The sequence below is a fragment of the Simochromis diagramma genome, unplaced genomic scaffold, assembly GCF_900408965.1.
Source record: "Simochromis diagramma unplaced genomic scaffold, fSimDia1.1 OVJJ01000304.1, whole genome shotgun sequence".
In the NCBI taxonomy this organism is placed as follows: Eukaryota; Metazoa; Chordata; class Actinopteri; order Cichliformes; family Cichlidae; genus Simochromis; species Simochromis diagramma.
Genome location: NW_024387030.1, coordinates 16007392 through 16024592, shown reverse-complemented (window position 1 = coordinate 16024592; position 17201 = coordinate 16007392). Strand labels below are relative to the sequence as shown.

Sequence of the window (17201 nt, the reverse complement as noted above, 5' to 3'; positions counted from 1 at the left end):
TCACCTCAGGCCTATCAGGGTGACTCATTGTAGGTGACAGAAAAAGAAAGCAGGGCCAATAAATAAGCTTGACCTCAGCTCGTGTGACCCGTAGGGCTGAAGATGGGTCCTTTTAGGCAGCAGAGTTCACAGATAACCCCACTAACTTTGTTTTCTACAAGATAGTAATTTTCTGAGTGTTTTTGTCTTTCAACATTTCTAAACAAAATTATTTACATTGCATAATTTGATTATCAACTTCCTGTTGCTCCACACCTGGTTCATGCGTTGCTTCCTGACTGGTCACATATTTTAATGAGTCACCAGCCTGAATCAGCTCAGAGAACTGGGGCTGCTGTGAATTTAAAAGATGGGTCCTTTTGTTTTGTTTTTTCATATTAGGGCTAGACGCATGTTTTGGTTTGTTTGTTTATTTTTTTACAGTAATTTTAGAAATAAATAATAAACTGCTCACTCAAGCCAGCTTGTTCAGCATTTGGTGGGGCCATACTGCCATCTTCTGGATTAAAGCTCATGAACATTTTAGGTCCGTGACAGTATAAAAAAAATAGGGTAAGTAATTAGACACTGAAAGAGGAGCTTTACAGCCACAGAGACTGTTCAGCTTTTTCCATTTTGGAAGAATTCCTAATTTGCATCTATGGTAAAGACATCAGTTTCAAAAAAAAAAAAAAGGCTTGGAAATTGTGGTCAGCAGCTCACGTTTGATGTGCATTAGTGCAATATGTGAGGAGAAACAGAAGAGCAATCCTCCCCCTAGGTTGTCAGCAAAAACCTTTCAGTGACATTTACATAAAGGGAGATATTGTGTTGCAGTGCACAAACCCTATTACAATGATAAATGCACGTCTGTGGTACAAAAGCCACAGGCACTAGTCTAGAGATGCAGTGGGAAACGATATTAACCGATGAGTCATTCCTCTCCATATTCTCACAACTGTGTGATTCATGTGTGGTGTAGGTAGGGCATGCTATCATCGTGTTATTTTGCGGGGAGAGGTGTTACTTCTACTTGTCTCCTCAGAGTGCATGGTCACTTCACTTTACAAAGTTCTCCCGATCACTTAAATCATGCGATTAAACGTTTCTATCCTGATGGCAGTGGTTTCTTCAGAGGTGGCAGTTCCCCCCATCAGGCAGAGGAGGTCACTAAATGGTTTTCATGAGTGTGAAAATGACACTCAAATGCTGTGACAGCTGCTATGCTCACCAGATCTCAACACAACGAGGTCTCCACAACTTTTCATAACTATCAAGAAAAAAAAATTAGGGTGATATATATATATATATATATATATATATACGGCCGTAGTGATCGATGTCGCGGTTCCGAATGACAGCAATATCAGGAAGAAGGAACACGAGAAGCTGGAGAAATACCAAGGGCTCAGAGAAGAGCTCGAGAGGATGTGGAGGGTGAAGGTAACGGTGGTCCCCGTGGTAATCGGAGCACTAGGTGCGGTGACTCCCAAGCTAGGCGAGTGGCTCCAGCAGATCCCGGGAATAACATCGGAGATCTCTGTCCAGAAGAGCGCAGTCCTGGGAACAGCTACTGCGCAGGACCCTCAAGCTCCCAGGCCTCTGGTAGAGGACCCGAGCTTGAAGGATAAACCGCCCGCAGGGGCGTGCTGGGTGTTTTTATATATATACAGATAGATAGATTGATAGCGTTAATCCCCTCAATGCAGATCGAGAGACTTCAGTGCGCATGCACGTTAAAACTGGTGGCACGCAGAGTTCTCAAGACCTTATTGTTGGTTTTCGCTTTACATTTCTGATTACTATGAAAGAAGATTTAATAGTATTTTTTCTATATTCATTGATTTTAATATGTGTATTTTCTCTTGTTGCCCACGACTGGTTTATCTGACGTATTTTTAGATTTATCTCATTTACTAATTCATTTTTAAAAATAAAACAGCCGTTTGTATAGCGTTAAAATAAATACGTGTGTTTTGTTTAGTTGTTTTATTGCTGACTGATATTATTTTATTAGATATTATCTACTAATGTAACTTGAAATCAACCCTAAAGGTTGAGGACCGAATGATTGACTGGAGTGTCGCCCGGGTGTTTACAGTGCTGCTTTACACTCACACGCTCGGTCCTCTGTCCCTGTTTTGTTAGGAGAGAGAAGGGAGTGGCGCGGCTCAAGAGTGGAATTTCACTTCCTGTATCTCAGGTGAGTCACCTGGGCTATGTCGTTGACTCCGTGGTTTTTGCCGACATCAAACAGGTTAATCTCTTCTGAGTTTCAGTCTCGTAAAGCGTCAGATCAGTGTGGTAGCTACGTCTTGTGGAATATCAGGAAGTTGTTAGTTTCTCGAGAGTTTAATCAGAGTCGACTGCCGAGGAGGAGAAGTGTTGTTTAGCTTTGAGGCCTAAACTGGTCTCTCTTTTTAGGTTGTTTTTGGTTATAAGTTTTCCCAACTGTGGCTGTTTATATATATATATATTGAACCGATTTCACTTTCACTTCTGGATTTTATTTGCGTCAATTTGCCATTGTGGGACTCTTATTTTAAAATAATGTATTCATTAATTAAAGGACGATCGGGTGCGTGTGCGCTGCTGCTCGTGTTACTTGTTGTAACCACCGCTGGTCAGCAGGTTGGTGAGGAATGCTTGGCCCAATTCGAGAAAGGTCGGGATGACTTTGTGCTCGATGCCGACGGATCTGTGAAAGACGGAGCGACGTTTATTTCGTCGCCGAAACTGTATCGACACAAGGACTGCGTGCAAGCCTGCTGCAAAGATTCCAGGTGCAATGTCGCCTTCATGGAGGAGGGAGAGGAGGGAGGCACGATCAGCTCCTGCTTTCTCTTTGATTGCCTGTACAAACAGAAATACGTTTGCCACTTTGTTGGGAAGAAAGGATACGACAGTTATATCCACAAGAACATTTTTAGCAGGTATCATGTTAATCACCCCGACCCAGGTAAGGCCAAAACTCACAAAAGAATATTTGTCATAGTGTTGTTAGTTATGCCTTTGTGAATATCTGACATGCATACGGACTATAACTGTGGGAACATCCAGTAGTGACATTTCTTTTTTTCTAAGGAACCCAACTTCACAACAGACATTATGAGGGTGTCCTGTTTAAATGCTTAAAGGTCATGAATTTGCCAAATTTGTTAGTACACTCCGATAATTAAATCCACTAGTTTTGATTCACCCTTTTTTTGTTTTGTTTAATGATAACAAGCATATCTTGTTCTTCATATCTATGGCAGTAATCTTCAGTTTTGCGTGTTCCTACATGCCTGGAAGGGTTAGCATGTTCATCTCTCTTCAGCTTGTTTAGTTGCTTGTACTGTTTTTGTTTTGTTGCTTATTTCTTTTACATTTTCTGTTAAAACTGGTCAAAATGTGATTCCCACTAATCTCACGGTTTCGCTCTAGATACTGATGACCGTCGTCCTGTGGCCGATGGAGGTCCGGGCCAGGTGATCCAGCCTCATGAAAGGCTTGTATTGAATGGTATGAAAAGCAGAGATGACAAAGAGATTGTGTCCTACAAGTGGAAAATGCTCACTGAATATCTATATGCTGTCTATGAGGTGAGGAGAGTGACAAACCTGAGTTTACCACCATTATTTTAAGACGATGGCATTTATTTATAGGAATATCTGCTATAACTGTATTGATTCCACCTGCTGTTTCACTAAAAAAAAACGTGAGACACTGTCTTTATATGCCCTACAGGACATCCAATTTAAAGACCAAATGATTGTTTCCAACCTGACATCTGGGAAATACAGGTTCCAGCTGACTGTTACGGATACTATCGGCCAGTCGGATTCAACCGATGTTAAGGTCCTCGTCCTCACTCCTGAGCAGTCTGAGCGTGAGTATCTAGTCTGAAAAAAGATGCTGTTTGAACATACTGGGATTTAAATTATGTGGTGGCTGTGGCTCACGAGGTGGAGCAAGGAATCTACTATTTGAAGGATTGGTGGTTCTATCCCTGACTTCTCCAGTCTGTATGCCAAAGTATCCTCTGGCACGATCACAGTTGGAATGTTAGATAGAAGGGTTAGGTGTAGAACAAAGGTGCTTATTTCTGTTACTGAGGCTGCTGTATAAAGCACTTTGAATGCTGAAGCAGAAAAGTGATATCTAAGAGTCAGTCCATGTATCTGTTTTTAAGTTTTAAATGGAGAGAGAACCTTACCCTGTAGATCAAAGTCTTCATGACATAAATACCACGCTGCCAGTCCGAAGCTGGAAATTACATCTCAGCTTGGAGTTGGCCGATATGTTTCATTACTTGATAGACTGGCAGGAGCTATGGTTCAGTTTCAGTTGTAATGAGTCATGTTTTCCTCCGTATCGTATTTGTTGACATTTTCTTTAATGGGGTCAAGACGTCCTAATTCAGATATTTCCCCCCAAAAAATAGTTTTGTAAATATATGGATTATTTATTTTGATTAATTAATTTTCTGTTGCATCACCCTGACCCTGGAATATTAAACATTTCCAAGCAGCTTGTTTTCAGTTGCTCCTTGAAGTCCTTCCATGTTGGCAGACATGTCACAACATGCTAGAATCATTCCTGTGGACAGAGTGACATGACAACATGAACACGGAGGGATAAAAGCTTGTGTTTTAAAGGGATTACACCCAATTCTAAGACTCTGGGGAAGGAGGGCTGGTAGCAGGAAAATGAACTTTGGAGCACAAGCGACTGGTTTAATATTCTCCTTTTGTGTGAGGGGAAGTAGTATCCAGGTCGCTTCTGTTGTAAAATACCACAGTAAGGCGACATGACGCTCTCTGGAGAAAACAGAAGTGAGCAATCTCAATCGGTGTGGTTTTTACTGTTCCCCCGATACCATCACTCCTCCCCCAACTCAGCAGAACCTGTCAGTCTGGTTTCTGCTTAGGCGGCACAAACAAAAAGTCAGTGTCCGTAAATGTCAGTGTCCGTACTAATTAAGTCATTTAAAATCTGTTGTTTTTAAAAAATTAAAATTACGTGTGCGCTATAGGGGGTTGTCTTTTGCTTAGTTCTGCATCTGCTGGTTGATTATATAGTGAAGGACAGGAAAAGATTTCTAACCATGCAGTTGGTTCAGTTACCCATTAACAGGTTTAGTGCTGAATAATGTTCAGGAATGCTTTCTGTGGAATATGTGTGATTGTTGCTGAGACTTGCCTTTGTGTCAGTGCCGCGACTCTTGCATGACAATTCTTGCCATTCATGAATGAAGAAATAATACGAGAACTTACTAATTAAAGTACAGCTTATACTTCCAAATGCTACGTTTCCTTTTCCAGTGTAAAAAGAATCTGTATGATCTTTTGTGTCATTAACCACATTCGCATGATCTGTAGCTCTTTTGTTCTCCACTTCTTTTTTCTGCTCCCTCTTTCTGTCTGGACGGCAGTTTCATAAGTAATTATCTGTCTGCTCTCAAGACAACAAGGAAGCACACGTCAAAGAAAATCTCATCAAATAAAGTATCGCGTATGAGACAGGACAGCTGTCTCATACGATTGATCAGATTGGATTATGGACTTAAAGCAAGTGTCATATTGTTAATTTGCTTCAGAAAGTCATCTGATTAACATTTAAAGCATTGACTAATAGTGTATCATTTTATATTTGTTAATGGGGATCTGTTTTACGATTTCTTTTCAGCTACTTTTCAAGTTGGACTCTTTTAGAGTCATTTTGATGAATTAAATTCCCATATTATCCTTATTTATCTTAACACAGGGCCTTGGCGCAGTATCTTGATTCATCCACTGTTTGACTTATCAGCACGAGTGCTTGGTCTTAAAGGGAAAGGTGCTAATTGCCCTTTAAGCCAACTTTCTTTAATTGGCTGCCCCTGACACAGATAATATTTGAACAGCAGGTGTGTGAGGTTTCTGTCCTCGTACCCAGAGCCGAGTGATAAAACATACATGAGGGAAGAGTGAGCGTTTAGAACAACCTGAATCCTTTTGCCTCACAGGGGTTTCTTGCACACACGCTGAGCTCATAGCTTGAAACTCTGGCCGTGTTTAATAGGATCTTAGCAGCATTTATATTACTGAAAATAAGAAAAAGCATAATTTGTTTCCTCTTAAAGTCACAAAGAAATGGCCTTTTGATAAGCTGTTGACAGGTTTCATATTTTCAAGTGAACACATACAGGCTGTGAAGTTACTAGTGAAATTTAATGTGTGGTGGAGTAAGTTAGCTGTGATTCAAAGGTAATCCTTTTTATTTTGTGTCCCATCAGACCACTGTATGGCTCCGAAGAAGGCTGGACCGTGTCGCGGCTCTTTCCCTCGGTGGCATTACAATGGCGCCGAAGAAAAGTGTGAGGAGTTCTTATTTGGGGGCTGTAGGGAGAATCTCAACAACTATCTCACTGAGGGCGAGTGCGTTAAGGCCTGCCACGGTTCAGGTACCTGTGATCAATGCTTTTATTCTTCTGTTTGTTGTTTTTCATTTAAATGACTGACAGATCATTAATATGTGTGTGTGTCAATTCACTGAAGGGGTTTACATTACAGATTATAAGAGGATATATATATATAGAACAAACTGTAACTGCTTGCCCTGGTATACATCTTTTACATTTTCAAGCCCTGTTTTAGAGCATTCCCTTCAATTTAAAACAAGTGTTTTTGCCACTAAGTGTCAGGTTCAGGTCTAAGCTTTCGTTTGAGTAGTTACATCAGCACAGACAGAACTGTGTCAGAGATTCAGCCCTTTGAGCACACAGAGCCCAGAGCTGTGAGACTTTGGCTTTGTTTCATTCTCCAAATAGCTCCTGCTGTGAGAGGTAATCACGTGAGCCTGCAAGTGAAGATGAATTATTATTATTATTTTTTAAATAAAGGAAAAATCAAGTAGAGACTTCAAAGCCAATATCAAGGCTTGTTCCAAAAAATGCCGGTGAACACGATTCTAATGGATAAGTGCAAAGTCCTTAGTATGGTAAAGAAAATGTACACTTATCTCTGCACAACAAATCAAGACTGCTCTCCAGAGTAGGTGTAAATGTCTCCTCAGGTGCATTAACAGAAAACATAGTAGTAGTAGTAATACAATACAAAATATATTAATTGATTATTTTGAAAAATTGAAAACATCCCCCCAGGTGTTATACTGTCTGATCGCCCAAGGGACAAAATACCTCCTCAGCCTCTCTGTTGAGTGATTCTGAGATAGCAGACTATTGCTGAAAGTTGTCGTCTTTCTGCCTGAAGAGGTGAAATGTCACCGTCAGGACACGTCAGTGACCTGATCTAAAAGCTCGGTGTAATTTTCCAAGATTCTCAGATACAGTTGTTTCAGTCTGGATTTAAATCTACTCAAATTTAAGATGGGAATTAACTGTACTTTTGTTTCAATTCCACTGTAATAATTGTTTTTAAGATTTTACTTCTTTTTTTATGGCTTCACTGATAGTTTGTAATTAAAAGAAATGAACATTTCTTCTCCTTAATATTATCAAACCCCTTTTTATTTGAGGAAAATCTTGATACTAACATCTTTCTGTAGCTTACTCCCTGGTAAAAAAAAAAAAAATTAACAAATCATTTTCATTTAATCATAATCTCCTTTTGTTTTATTTCTTTCAGTAAAAGGATCTGGTAGAGGTTTACCAATTCATAAAAATCAAGGTAGGTAAATGATGGTCACGGAACAAAAGACTAGAAGCCTCATGTGCACAACTGGAAATGCATGTCTACTTTTTCTACTCTGTATGTTTTTCTTGGTCACCTCAGTGTTGCTCTCACAGTCTCTGATGCCAAACTGAATGGTTCCTAATGAGGGACTGGCTAACATGTAAAAGTGATTTATTTACTTTTACAAATGTATTTGTACTGACACATAGTTTCATATTTACACAATTACGAAGCACCATCAGAATTCCCTTGAAGCTGTGTTTCTGGCCATTTGACAAAAACCTGTTCTCACAACCAAAACTATGTAAATTTATGGCCTGACTGCTAAGTTCACCACAACTCTAGGTGATAGTTGTCTGATGGTTCATTAGCTATTGGATATAATTAGTTATCTAGGGCAAATATCTATCGAGGCCATAGAGCAGTACAAATGACACTTTCCCTTATGTTTGTGTGTCACAGCAGAAAAATGTGGTGCTCCGTGTAATGCGACACAATTCATCTGTGCTAATGGTTGCTGTTTGGATCCTGCACTTGAGTGTGACTCAACACCACAGTGTACCGACGGCTCTGATGAGCAGAACTGCGACGAGTGTGAGCAATAACTAACGGGCTTGTGGGATGACAAATGGGGCTTTGATAGCACTCTGATAAAATGTTTCTTGAAAGTCATGCTAACTGGTGTTGTCTCCTGTGTGGTCGTCAGTGAAAAACAACTTTGAGATTCTGCGGCAGATTCCAGTCAATGAAAAAAAAGGTGATTGGAGCTTCTAAGCCATTCTCTAGAGTTTATTTGTTATATAATTAGCTATTTCTAAATGTAGCACAGGCTGTTATTATCTATGTAACCTTAGTGGTGGTTTATTGAAATTCACAGCACACTGCACAGAAACTCCCGACCCAGGAGACTGCAGGGACAGTATGACTAAGTGGTACTACCAACCCATCGAACGGAAGTGTTTGCGCTTCAACTACGGTGGCTGCGGAGGAAATGATAACAAGTTTGAGAATGAGGAGGCCTGTCAAGACTATTGCCGTGGTGTCACAGGTAGGGTTTTATTTTTATATATTTATAGTACACATAATCCCAGACTTCATATATGATAGTACAATTTCCTATTCATTCCATTTTTATGCTACATGACTTTAAATGGTTCTTTGTTTTCCTCGGGTTTAGTTTGGGCGCCTTTGTTAGAGGTGCCCATGTGACATTTCACACCTGTTCTGATGGAGCAGTTCAGCTCTCACAATGAACTGTAAACAAGGTGAACTGTAAATGAATTATTTTCCAGTAGGTTTAGCTTCTTTATCAAATAAATTCTACCACGAACCCACAAAAGATAGAAGCCAGCTCCACAGTGGACCTCGCGTTATCTTTTATCTCACCGTTGAGCCATTTGTGGACCATAAAAAGCCCTGATAAACTTCCTGTATATTATTGCCCAGCTGGTGCCAACAACTAGCTAGTGATCATTTGGTGAGGAAAAAGGCCAACTAAATATTGTTTCAGGTGAAAACAACTAAATGCCAACTCTGCTACATGATTGTTGGGTCTGTAAATATGGAACTGTTTGTATAATGACAAACTGGCGTTACCATATGGTCCAAAAAATGTTTATGCATTTATTGCTGGAGGTGATGATAACCGATACTGAAACCTTGGGCCATGCATTATTGCACATAATTTGAATACGGCTGAATGAGACTCATGAACCGTATGAATTATAGCCGAGTCGCAAATACACAAATATTAGCTCGTTGTCAGATTAGTAAAAAGATGCTAACATACAGAGAAGCAGTAAAATGTAATTCATTCTGTCTATACTGTCAAAGTGTTTGGCCAAAGGAAATCTGCAAGTTAATATTAAGTTATTTCCATCATTGCTTCATGCTAAAGAGTAACAGGTTGCTTGGTTTTACTGTTTAGATCAGTGGTGTCAAGCATATGGTCCGGGGGCCAAAATTGGCCCTGTAACGACACCCCTGGGGTGGGTTTTTGTTTGTTTTTACAGCGATTTCACAGTAAAATAAAAATGACATTTTATGTGAACAAGTTTACAGAAAACTATATATATTTTTTAATTACAAGACAATCAGGGCAATAAAATATCAGAACTTTACCTGTAATTTCACATAGTTTCGCTGGTCAGGTCTAGCCCACTGAGATCAAAGTGGGCTGTATGTGGCCCACGATTGAAAATGACTGACATCCCTGGTTTAAATGAATGAATTATTGATTGAAATTGATAGCTATTTGTTAGTGTTTATGTGGCATTTGGGGTATTATAAATAGGTTTGGATCTATATGCTCCACACTTCAGACCTCCTTTACTAACTTGTGTTACAATTTCAAGAGTTTACCAACAATTTCCAACTTCAGCAGTGGTTTTACACCTGCTCTTTCCTCTAAAAGATTGTTTTTAATATTAAAGGAACTTTTTTTTTTTTTAATGACATACCGCTTTTTGTTTTTCAGAAAATGATGTATATTTAAGAGAAAGACAAGAGAGCGAAACCAGTGAGAGTGACAGCCAAACAGGTATATTACCCTTTATTTTTATTTATGCCTGTACCAAAGGAAAATAATTTCTTGCCAGCTGAGGTTTAAATACCCATCCTACCACTTTTACATCAAGAGCATTACTCTTCACCCTCTTTTCAAGCTCAGATCTTATATGACCAAAAATGTAATGCTGTAATTGTCTGTAATTGTAATGCTTATTTTAATTCATTTTAACAGCCATTTTAGCGTTAGCTATCGTGTTGGGTGTGGCTATTGTCATCGTTCTAGCCATCCTGGTGTACCACTTCCTAAAGGGAAGGAAGTCCCAGCACCGTCGTCTGCCTGCCAGTAATGCAACGTACACCACGATGGAGCCGAGCAGAGACGCTCTGGTCTACAATAGCACCACCAAACCCATCTGATCGATGAGAAAAGAAAGGCTGGTGTTTGGTTAAGGTTGCAAGTTGGAGATGTATGTTTTTAAAGGTAATGTACAGCCAAGGATGTCTTGGACGTCATCAGTGATGAAATGTGAGGTTTCATTTGATTTTTTTTATTTGATTTTTTTTTTGAGTTGTTGGATAGCAGTTTGTGCAGGCTGATAGGAAAGTACTTTTAATTCTTTGAAAGTAGATTTCCACAGGACATGATCAATTTTAACCATACCCACCCCCCAAAAAAGGTTCTCTACATGTTCATCGTTGCATTAAATTATGTTATAGCTCCGTGTGGACAGTTAAATTACTAAAGTCTACATTCTTATCAGGCCCAAACTGGCCTCTTTCTACAAAGTAATGTTCTTGATTTTGTTTTGTTTTTTTTACAACTGAAATCTGGGAAATTTTGCGGTTATGTAATGTCAGTGATGTTTTAACGCCACTGACATTGCATAACTGCCACTGCGGTTGCTTTAATGCCGCCTTCTTTACTCTGTCCAATTTTCTTTGTATTGTGTTTTACAAACTATTGTTACATACTCCCATGGATTTCATATGAATAGTTAATGCTATAAATATTCTTAGAATTTCAGAAGGTAACGCTTTACCCTGAAGTTTCTTGGTTGATCATTTTTAAATATTTGTTTTTAGAACAAGCATCATATATTATCAATTCCTTATTCACACTTTAAAAAATACACTTGCAGTTAATTATTTAGCATAAAATGTACATATTTGCTGGATCGTGATGTTCTTCCTTAATAAAAATATTAACTCACTTTTATTTGAGAAATCTTTGTCATGCAAAACACATCGGCTGTCTCGTTTGAACACGTTTCAGTTTTCGTTTAGTCAGCTCTTGCAACACTGTCTTGTGTAATGTGCCGCACGCTTCGATTTGTTTTTTTTGTTAGTGAAATGAGTATTTTAGACTTCTGACGCTGCTGCCTGTCTGTGCATGTGCAGCTGGGATGATTAATAAATTAGATTTTTGATTTTTTTTTAATATACTTTATGATTAGATCTTTTATTGGTTTTTATACATTTACCATGTTGCTTATCTGGGCTCTGCGTGTGTATCTTCAGGTATGTGTTTGTGGTAATACACACTAGCTTTCTAAGACACCCTTGGAGACCATGACACACTTCCTGGTGACTGTGTGTGGAGTTATTGTTAAATAAGTTTTTGTCTCACGTTACCTTCAGGTGGTTAAAAGTCACAGGTAATACAGTTTATAAACCTTATAAAAGTACCTGAGTTGTTGAAATCTGTACAGTAATATCACAATGTAGCCTAGACTGTAGACATTTTGAAGAGCATTAAATGTGCTTTTGCTGTTTTGGGTTTAGGTGCAAATGTATTTTTGTTGTGTTTGGTTACTTGTCTGGTCTATACTTTGCACGACTTGGCTCACATTAGCAATGATTGAGGCTGAAATGAGTCAAACCACTTCGGCTAACGTCTGTTTAAGCAGTTTCAGAAAATGAACCACATCCTGTCAAATTCACTGGCATGATGCAACACTTTCTCCACACTTTAACAACATAAAATGTGATATAATGGCACATCGGGAAACTAATGACATGGGTTCAACATTTTACCAACGTCATTCCAAAATGGATTCTATTCATTTTTCACCTCTTCAATGCACAACACACCAAAATGGAAAGGAAAAAATGCTAGAAATTCTTGCTAATTTATTAAAAATAACAAACCAAAAATAAAAACATGTAAATGAGTATTCACAGCACACAGATACGCTTGTAAAGTTCTGGATAGGAAGTCATATTAATATGATTATTGTCATTTATTTACAAGATATAAAATTTTAGGTCCTGATAACCTAATTTTGTGTTCAGATATAGGGTTAGCACATAAGGCTATGCAAAGTGGAGGTGGTTTATCTTTCTGCTGACCTCTGCTGGCTTCTAGGTGATCTGCTAGTTGAAAGAAGAAGTGCTGAAACCTGTGAGGTGAGAGCAATGAGATCTAAGTGATCATGTCAGTTTATTTCAAGTAAAATGTTAAAATCTCTTACACCGGCAAATTTGTATTATACTGTTTTTAAACAACGCATCATAGGTAATTTATATACTGACTAGGGTGACCAGTTGTCTGTCTTTATGAAGGACTGCAGAGCATTTTTATAAAAATAAGGCTTTTATTGCCCAACAGGGAAACTTGTAACTCACCATAAAGTCACAGGCTCTGCAAATTTCTGTGAATAGGATCAAAACCATCACAAAGCAAATTAAGTGAGAATATTATTTTCAGTTTTGCACAGTACGGTACGTTGCTGTGCAAAGGTTTTAAACCACCCCTCATTTTGTGATATTTCCCTAGGGAAATGGGAAATGGATGCAGCAATTTGTTGAAATATCCATACATGGAAATATAGTAAGTAACTAAGGGAAAAACAGAGTTTGTACAATTCTAACACGTTTGAAAGTGAATATTTGGTATGCCCAACTGTATTATTCAACACAGCGTGAACTGCAACACCACTGGCTGAAATGGAGACTGGGTCAACTGAAGTGCTGGATGCATCTCTCAGGCACCATCAGTAGCACAGGAACAGAGCAGGAGGGAGCGAGAAAGAGAGCCAGGGGCAACAACAAGCGACAACATCGTCACATTACAGGGAGTGCAGAATTATTAGGCAAATGAGTATTTTGTCCACATCATCCTCTTCATGCATGTTGTCTTACTCCAAGCTGTATAGGCTCGAAAGCCTACTACCAATTAAGCATATTAGGTGATGTGCATCTCTGTAATGAGAAGGGGTGTGGTCTAATGACATCAACACCCTATATCAGGTGTGCATAATTATTAGGCAACGTCCTTTCCTTTGGCAAAATGGGTCAAAAGAAGGACTTGACAGGCTCAGAAAAGTCAAAAATAGTGAGATATCTTGCAGAGGGATGCAGCAGTCTCAAAATTGCAAAGCTTCTGAAGCGTGATCATCGAACAATCAAGCGTTTCATTCAAAATAGTCAACAGGGTCGCAAGAAGCGTGTGGAAAAACCAAGGCACAAAATAACTGCCCATGAACTGAGAAAAGTCAAGCGTGCAGCTGCCAAGATGCCACTTGCCACCAGTTTGGCCATATTTCAGAGCTGCAACATCACTGGAGTGCCCAAAAGCACAAGGTGTGCAATACTCAGAGACATGGCCAAGGTAAGAAAGGCTGAAAGACGACCACCACTGAACAAGACGCACAAGCTGAAACGTCAAGACTGGGCCAAGAAATATCTCAAGACTGGTTTTTCTAAGGTTTTATGGACTGATGAAATGAGAGTGAGTCTTGATGGGCCCGTGGCTGGATTGGTAAAGGGCAGAGAGCTCCAGTCCGACTCTAGACGCCAGCAAGGTGGAGGTGGAGTACTGGTTTGGGCTGGTATCATCAAAGATGAGCTTGTGGGGCCTTTTCGGGTTGAGGATGGAGTCAAGCTCAACTCCCAGTCCTACTGCCAGTTTCTGGAAGACACCTTCTTCAAGCAGTGGTAGAAGTCTGCATCCTTCAAGAAAAACATGTTTTCATGCAGGACAATGCTCCATCACACGCGTCCAAGTACTCCACAGCGTGGCTGGCAAGAAAGGGTATAAAAGAAGAAAAACTAATGACATGGCCTCCTTGTTCACCTGATCTGAACCCCATTGAGAACCTGTGGTCCATCATCAAATGTGAGATTTACAAGGAGGGAAAACAGTACACCTCTCTGAACAGTGTCTGGGAGGCTGTGGTTGCTGCTGCACGCAATGTTGATGGTGAACAGATCAAAACACTGACAGAATCCATGGATGGCAGGCTTTTGAGTGTCCTTGCAAAGAAAGGTGGCTATATTGGTCGCTGATTTGTTTTTGTTTTGTTTTTGAATGTCAGAAATGTATATTTGTGAATGTGGAGATGTTATATTGGTGTCACTGGTAAAAATAAATAATTGAAATGGGTATATATTTGTTTTTTGTTAAGTTGCCTAATAATTATGCACAGTAATAGTCACCTGCACACACAGATATCCCCCTAAAATAGCTAAAACTAAAAACTACTACTACTACAAACATTCAGCTTTGATATTAATGAGTTTTTTGGGTTCATTGAGAACATGGTTGTTGTTCAATAATAAAATTATTCCTCAAAAATACAACTTGCCTAATAATTCTGCACTCCCTGTAGAAAGGTATAGCAAAGAAAATGAGTAACACCAAGAAAAGAAGCAAAATCTGGAACCATTTCCACCATCTCTTTTTAGTGAGCTGAGCCAAAAGAGCCGGTTTTCTAGAAAGAGCCAGAATCCCATCACTAGTGCTGTGTACGTTGCTGGATGCATCCAAAGAAAAACTTTGAAAGCCCATCAGAAAGCTTGGAGAACTATTGTTCAAAAGAACTTTAAAAAATAAGTGAAAGTCTGACTTCTTGGAACAAAATATAAAGAAAGGACTAATTTATGTGCCTGTCATTTGGCTAAAAATGTTTAAAATTCTACCATCTTTGGATGCATCCTTAATGAAACATGCTATAATTACCAGACAGAGCAGCACCTGCTCTGTCTGAAATACTGAAATCACTTATTTGCAAGACTATTAACATGCCATTAAACGAGATAATTAAAACAATCTTCATCTTCCTTTTATACTCCTTGTATGTGTGTGTGTGTGTGTGTGTGTGTGAGAGAGAGAGAGAGTGAGTGAATGGTAAATGACAAATGACACACATTCAGTTTTCACTGCCCCATAGGTAGTTTGTAGTTATCTGGTCACTGTTAGAAGCCGATGCAATGATTTATAACAAGCTCCCAGCAGATGGCGATATTGGCCTTTCTAATTTTTAACTTTAAAATCACCAATTCAACCAATTTCAGCCACGTTTTGTAGATGGGTGGGAGTATGTCAAGTTCATTGAGTTAATTAAGGTGTGTGGGACAGTAAAAGCTGACTTTTCCCATCGTGTTGACTCCTTCTGTAAAGTGGAAAGCATGCTGTCTCCAGCCTTCTGCGGTGATGGTGACATTATTTTCAGGAGGACAGGAGAGAGGGGGTCGCGCAAAGCAATAGCGCACATAAATTAGCACCCACCCAATACACTCACTGACACCATCTTTTGTGAAGTCCCCATTTCAGATGACCTGACCCTCGTAAAAGTTATTGGCGGGGGTAGGCTACAATGTCTTTCTCAAGCTTTTGCTTTGCATACATATTCCGTGGGTGGGAGTAAAGATGATTTTATATATTTATTTGTTTATTTATTGTTAAAGGACCCAACATTTTGTTTAAAGAAACATATATACTATGTAGTCCGGATGTCTTCATGTGGGAACACATCTGACACCCACCAAGCATTACAGCATGTCAAAAACAGGCGTTCCTGTGCTGCGTTCGCGTCCCCCTCGTAAATATTACGTCTTCTGGGTATGTACTCTTCATGCGCTCCTTGTTTCAGGGGCGCCACCGTCGGGGGGCCCACTGGTGGTGGTGGTGGGTGTGTGCGTGTGTGTGGGTGGGTGGGGGTTGTCTGCCAAGACTGTCCTATGTTGATAATAATTTTAATAATTATAATTATTTTCAGTGATATCAACTTTAACTTTAATATTAGGAAATTAACTAGGCATATAATTATTTTTCTTTCATTCTTGTTTGTCATATATTTCAAGTAACGGATATTTGACAACAGCATAATAAAACTGGAAATTCTGTGTTTGATGTGCCGCCGCAATATTTTTAGAATAGAATAGAATAGAATAGAATTCAACTTTATTGTCATTGCACATGCACAGGTACAGGGCAACGAAATGCAGTTTGCATCCATCCAGAAGTGCTTTAGTGATATAGATATATTACAATATATATTAGCAATAATATAGATATGTGACCTCCACATAACCACCACAATGAAAATATTCTGGAGGCACGCCTGTCTTGTTTGTTGTTGAATACTCGAGAGACGGACTTATATATAAGCAATTTTTTTCACTTTGAGCTATTCTGCTACGTCTGTTTTGATTGTTGTTAGTGAGTTACAATTGTGAATTAAAACAACGAAGTAAACTACACCCCATAAAAACAGCAGTTATTCTGCGACATACACTGTTAATCCTGTTTAAAGGTAAAATAGCAGGGGGTGTAATGCAATCAGCATCCTAAGCCATGCTGACTTACAATTAGTGGGGTGGCATGGACCCATAAGCGCTATTTCCGATAGACATTGAAAGCGCCATCAGTTCTTTGCAGTTCTTCAAAGATGCAGCCGTTTAGTTCTCGGACGCAGTACGAGCTGATAACCTGCAGTTGGGATGTGTGTGTCTGAGCTGCATGTACCATGTGAAGAGACTAAACTAACGGATTAACCTGATATTTTCAGCCAGAAACCACAGAAGAAAAAGGGGTTTACTGAGGATTGTAGTCGCTGGAAGGAGAGAAGTTGGCGAATTCGGTACGTGGGCTACTTTTGATAACTTCACCAAATCTTAGCTAACTTAACGTTAGCTTTGGAAAGACACACTGCGTGGTTTATTTTATTGTTCGGTGGTTGCAGAGGGTAAAATAATAAAGTAATTGTCTTTGTGAAGCACGCCTCGAGCTGACAAATACTCAGTTTCAGTAAAGACAAATGACCGAAACCGCCA

General features: G+C 39.4%; 2 protein-coding genes across 6 annotated transcripts in view; both read left to right on the top strand.

Annotated features, from left to right (window-relative positions):
* The first annotated feature begins 1950 nt into the window (after positions 1-1950).
* spint1a (serine peptidase inhibitor, Kunitz type 1 a) lies at positions 1951-11830 on the top strand. Of its 2 annotated transcripts, none has more exons than XM_040042214.1 (10): positions 1951-2938; positions 3406-3563; positions 3709-3850; positions 6239-6406; positions 7590-7631; positions 8103-8231; positions 8344-8394; positions 8515-8685; positions 10114-10176; positions 10378-11830. In XM_040042214.1, the coding sequence occupies exons 1-10, from the start codon at positions 2530-2532 to the stop codon at positions 10560-10562; spliced, it is 1518 nt and encodes a 505-aa protein (XP_039898148.1). In that variant the 5' UTR covers positions 1951-2529; the 3' UTR covers positions 10563-11830. The 2 variants fall into 2 exon arrangements, with proteins under 2 accessions (XP_039898148.1, XP_039898147.1); XM_040042213.1 differs by having other exon boundaries at positions 1952-2938; positions 8100-8231.
* A 4942-nt stretch (positions 11831-16772) lies between these two features.
* LOC120740523 (pleckstrin homology domain-containing family G member 3) overlaps positions 16773-17201 on the top strand; it is a 30350-nt gene continuing 29921 nt past the window's right edge. For 2 of the 4 annotated variants that reach the window (XM_040042954.1, XM_040042951.1), the window contains exon 1: positions 16773-17008. The gene's annotated coding sequence lies outside the window, so the exon portion shown is untranslated. The remainder of the gene's footprint in view (positions 17009-17201) is intronic. The other 2 variants (XM_040042957.1, XM_040042953.1) reach the window with 1 other exon arrangement.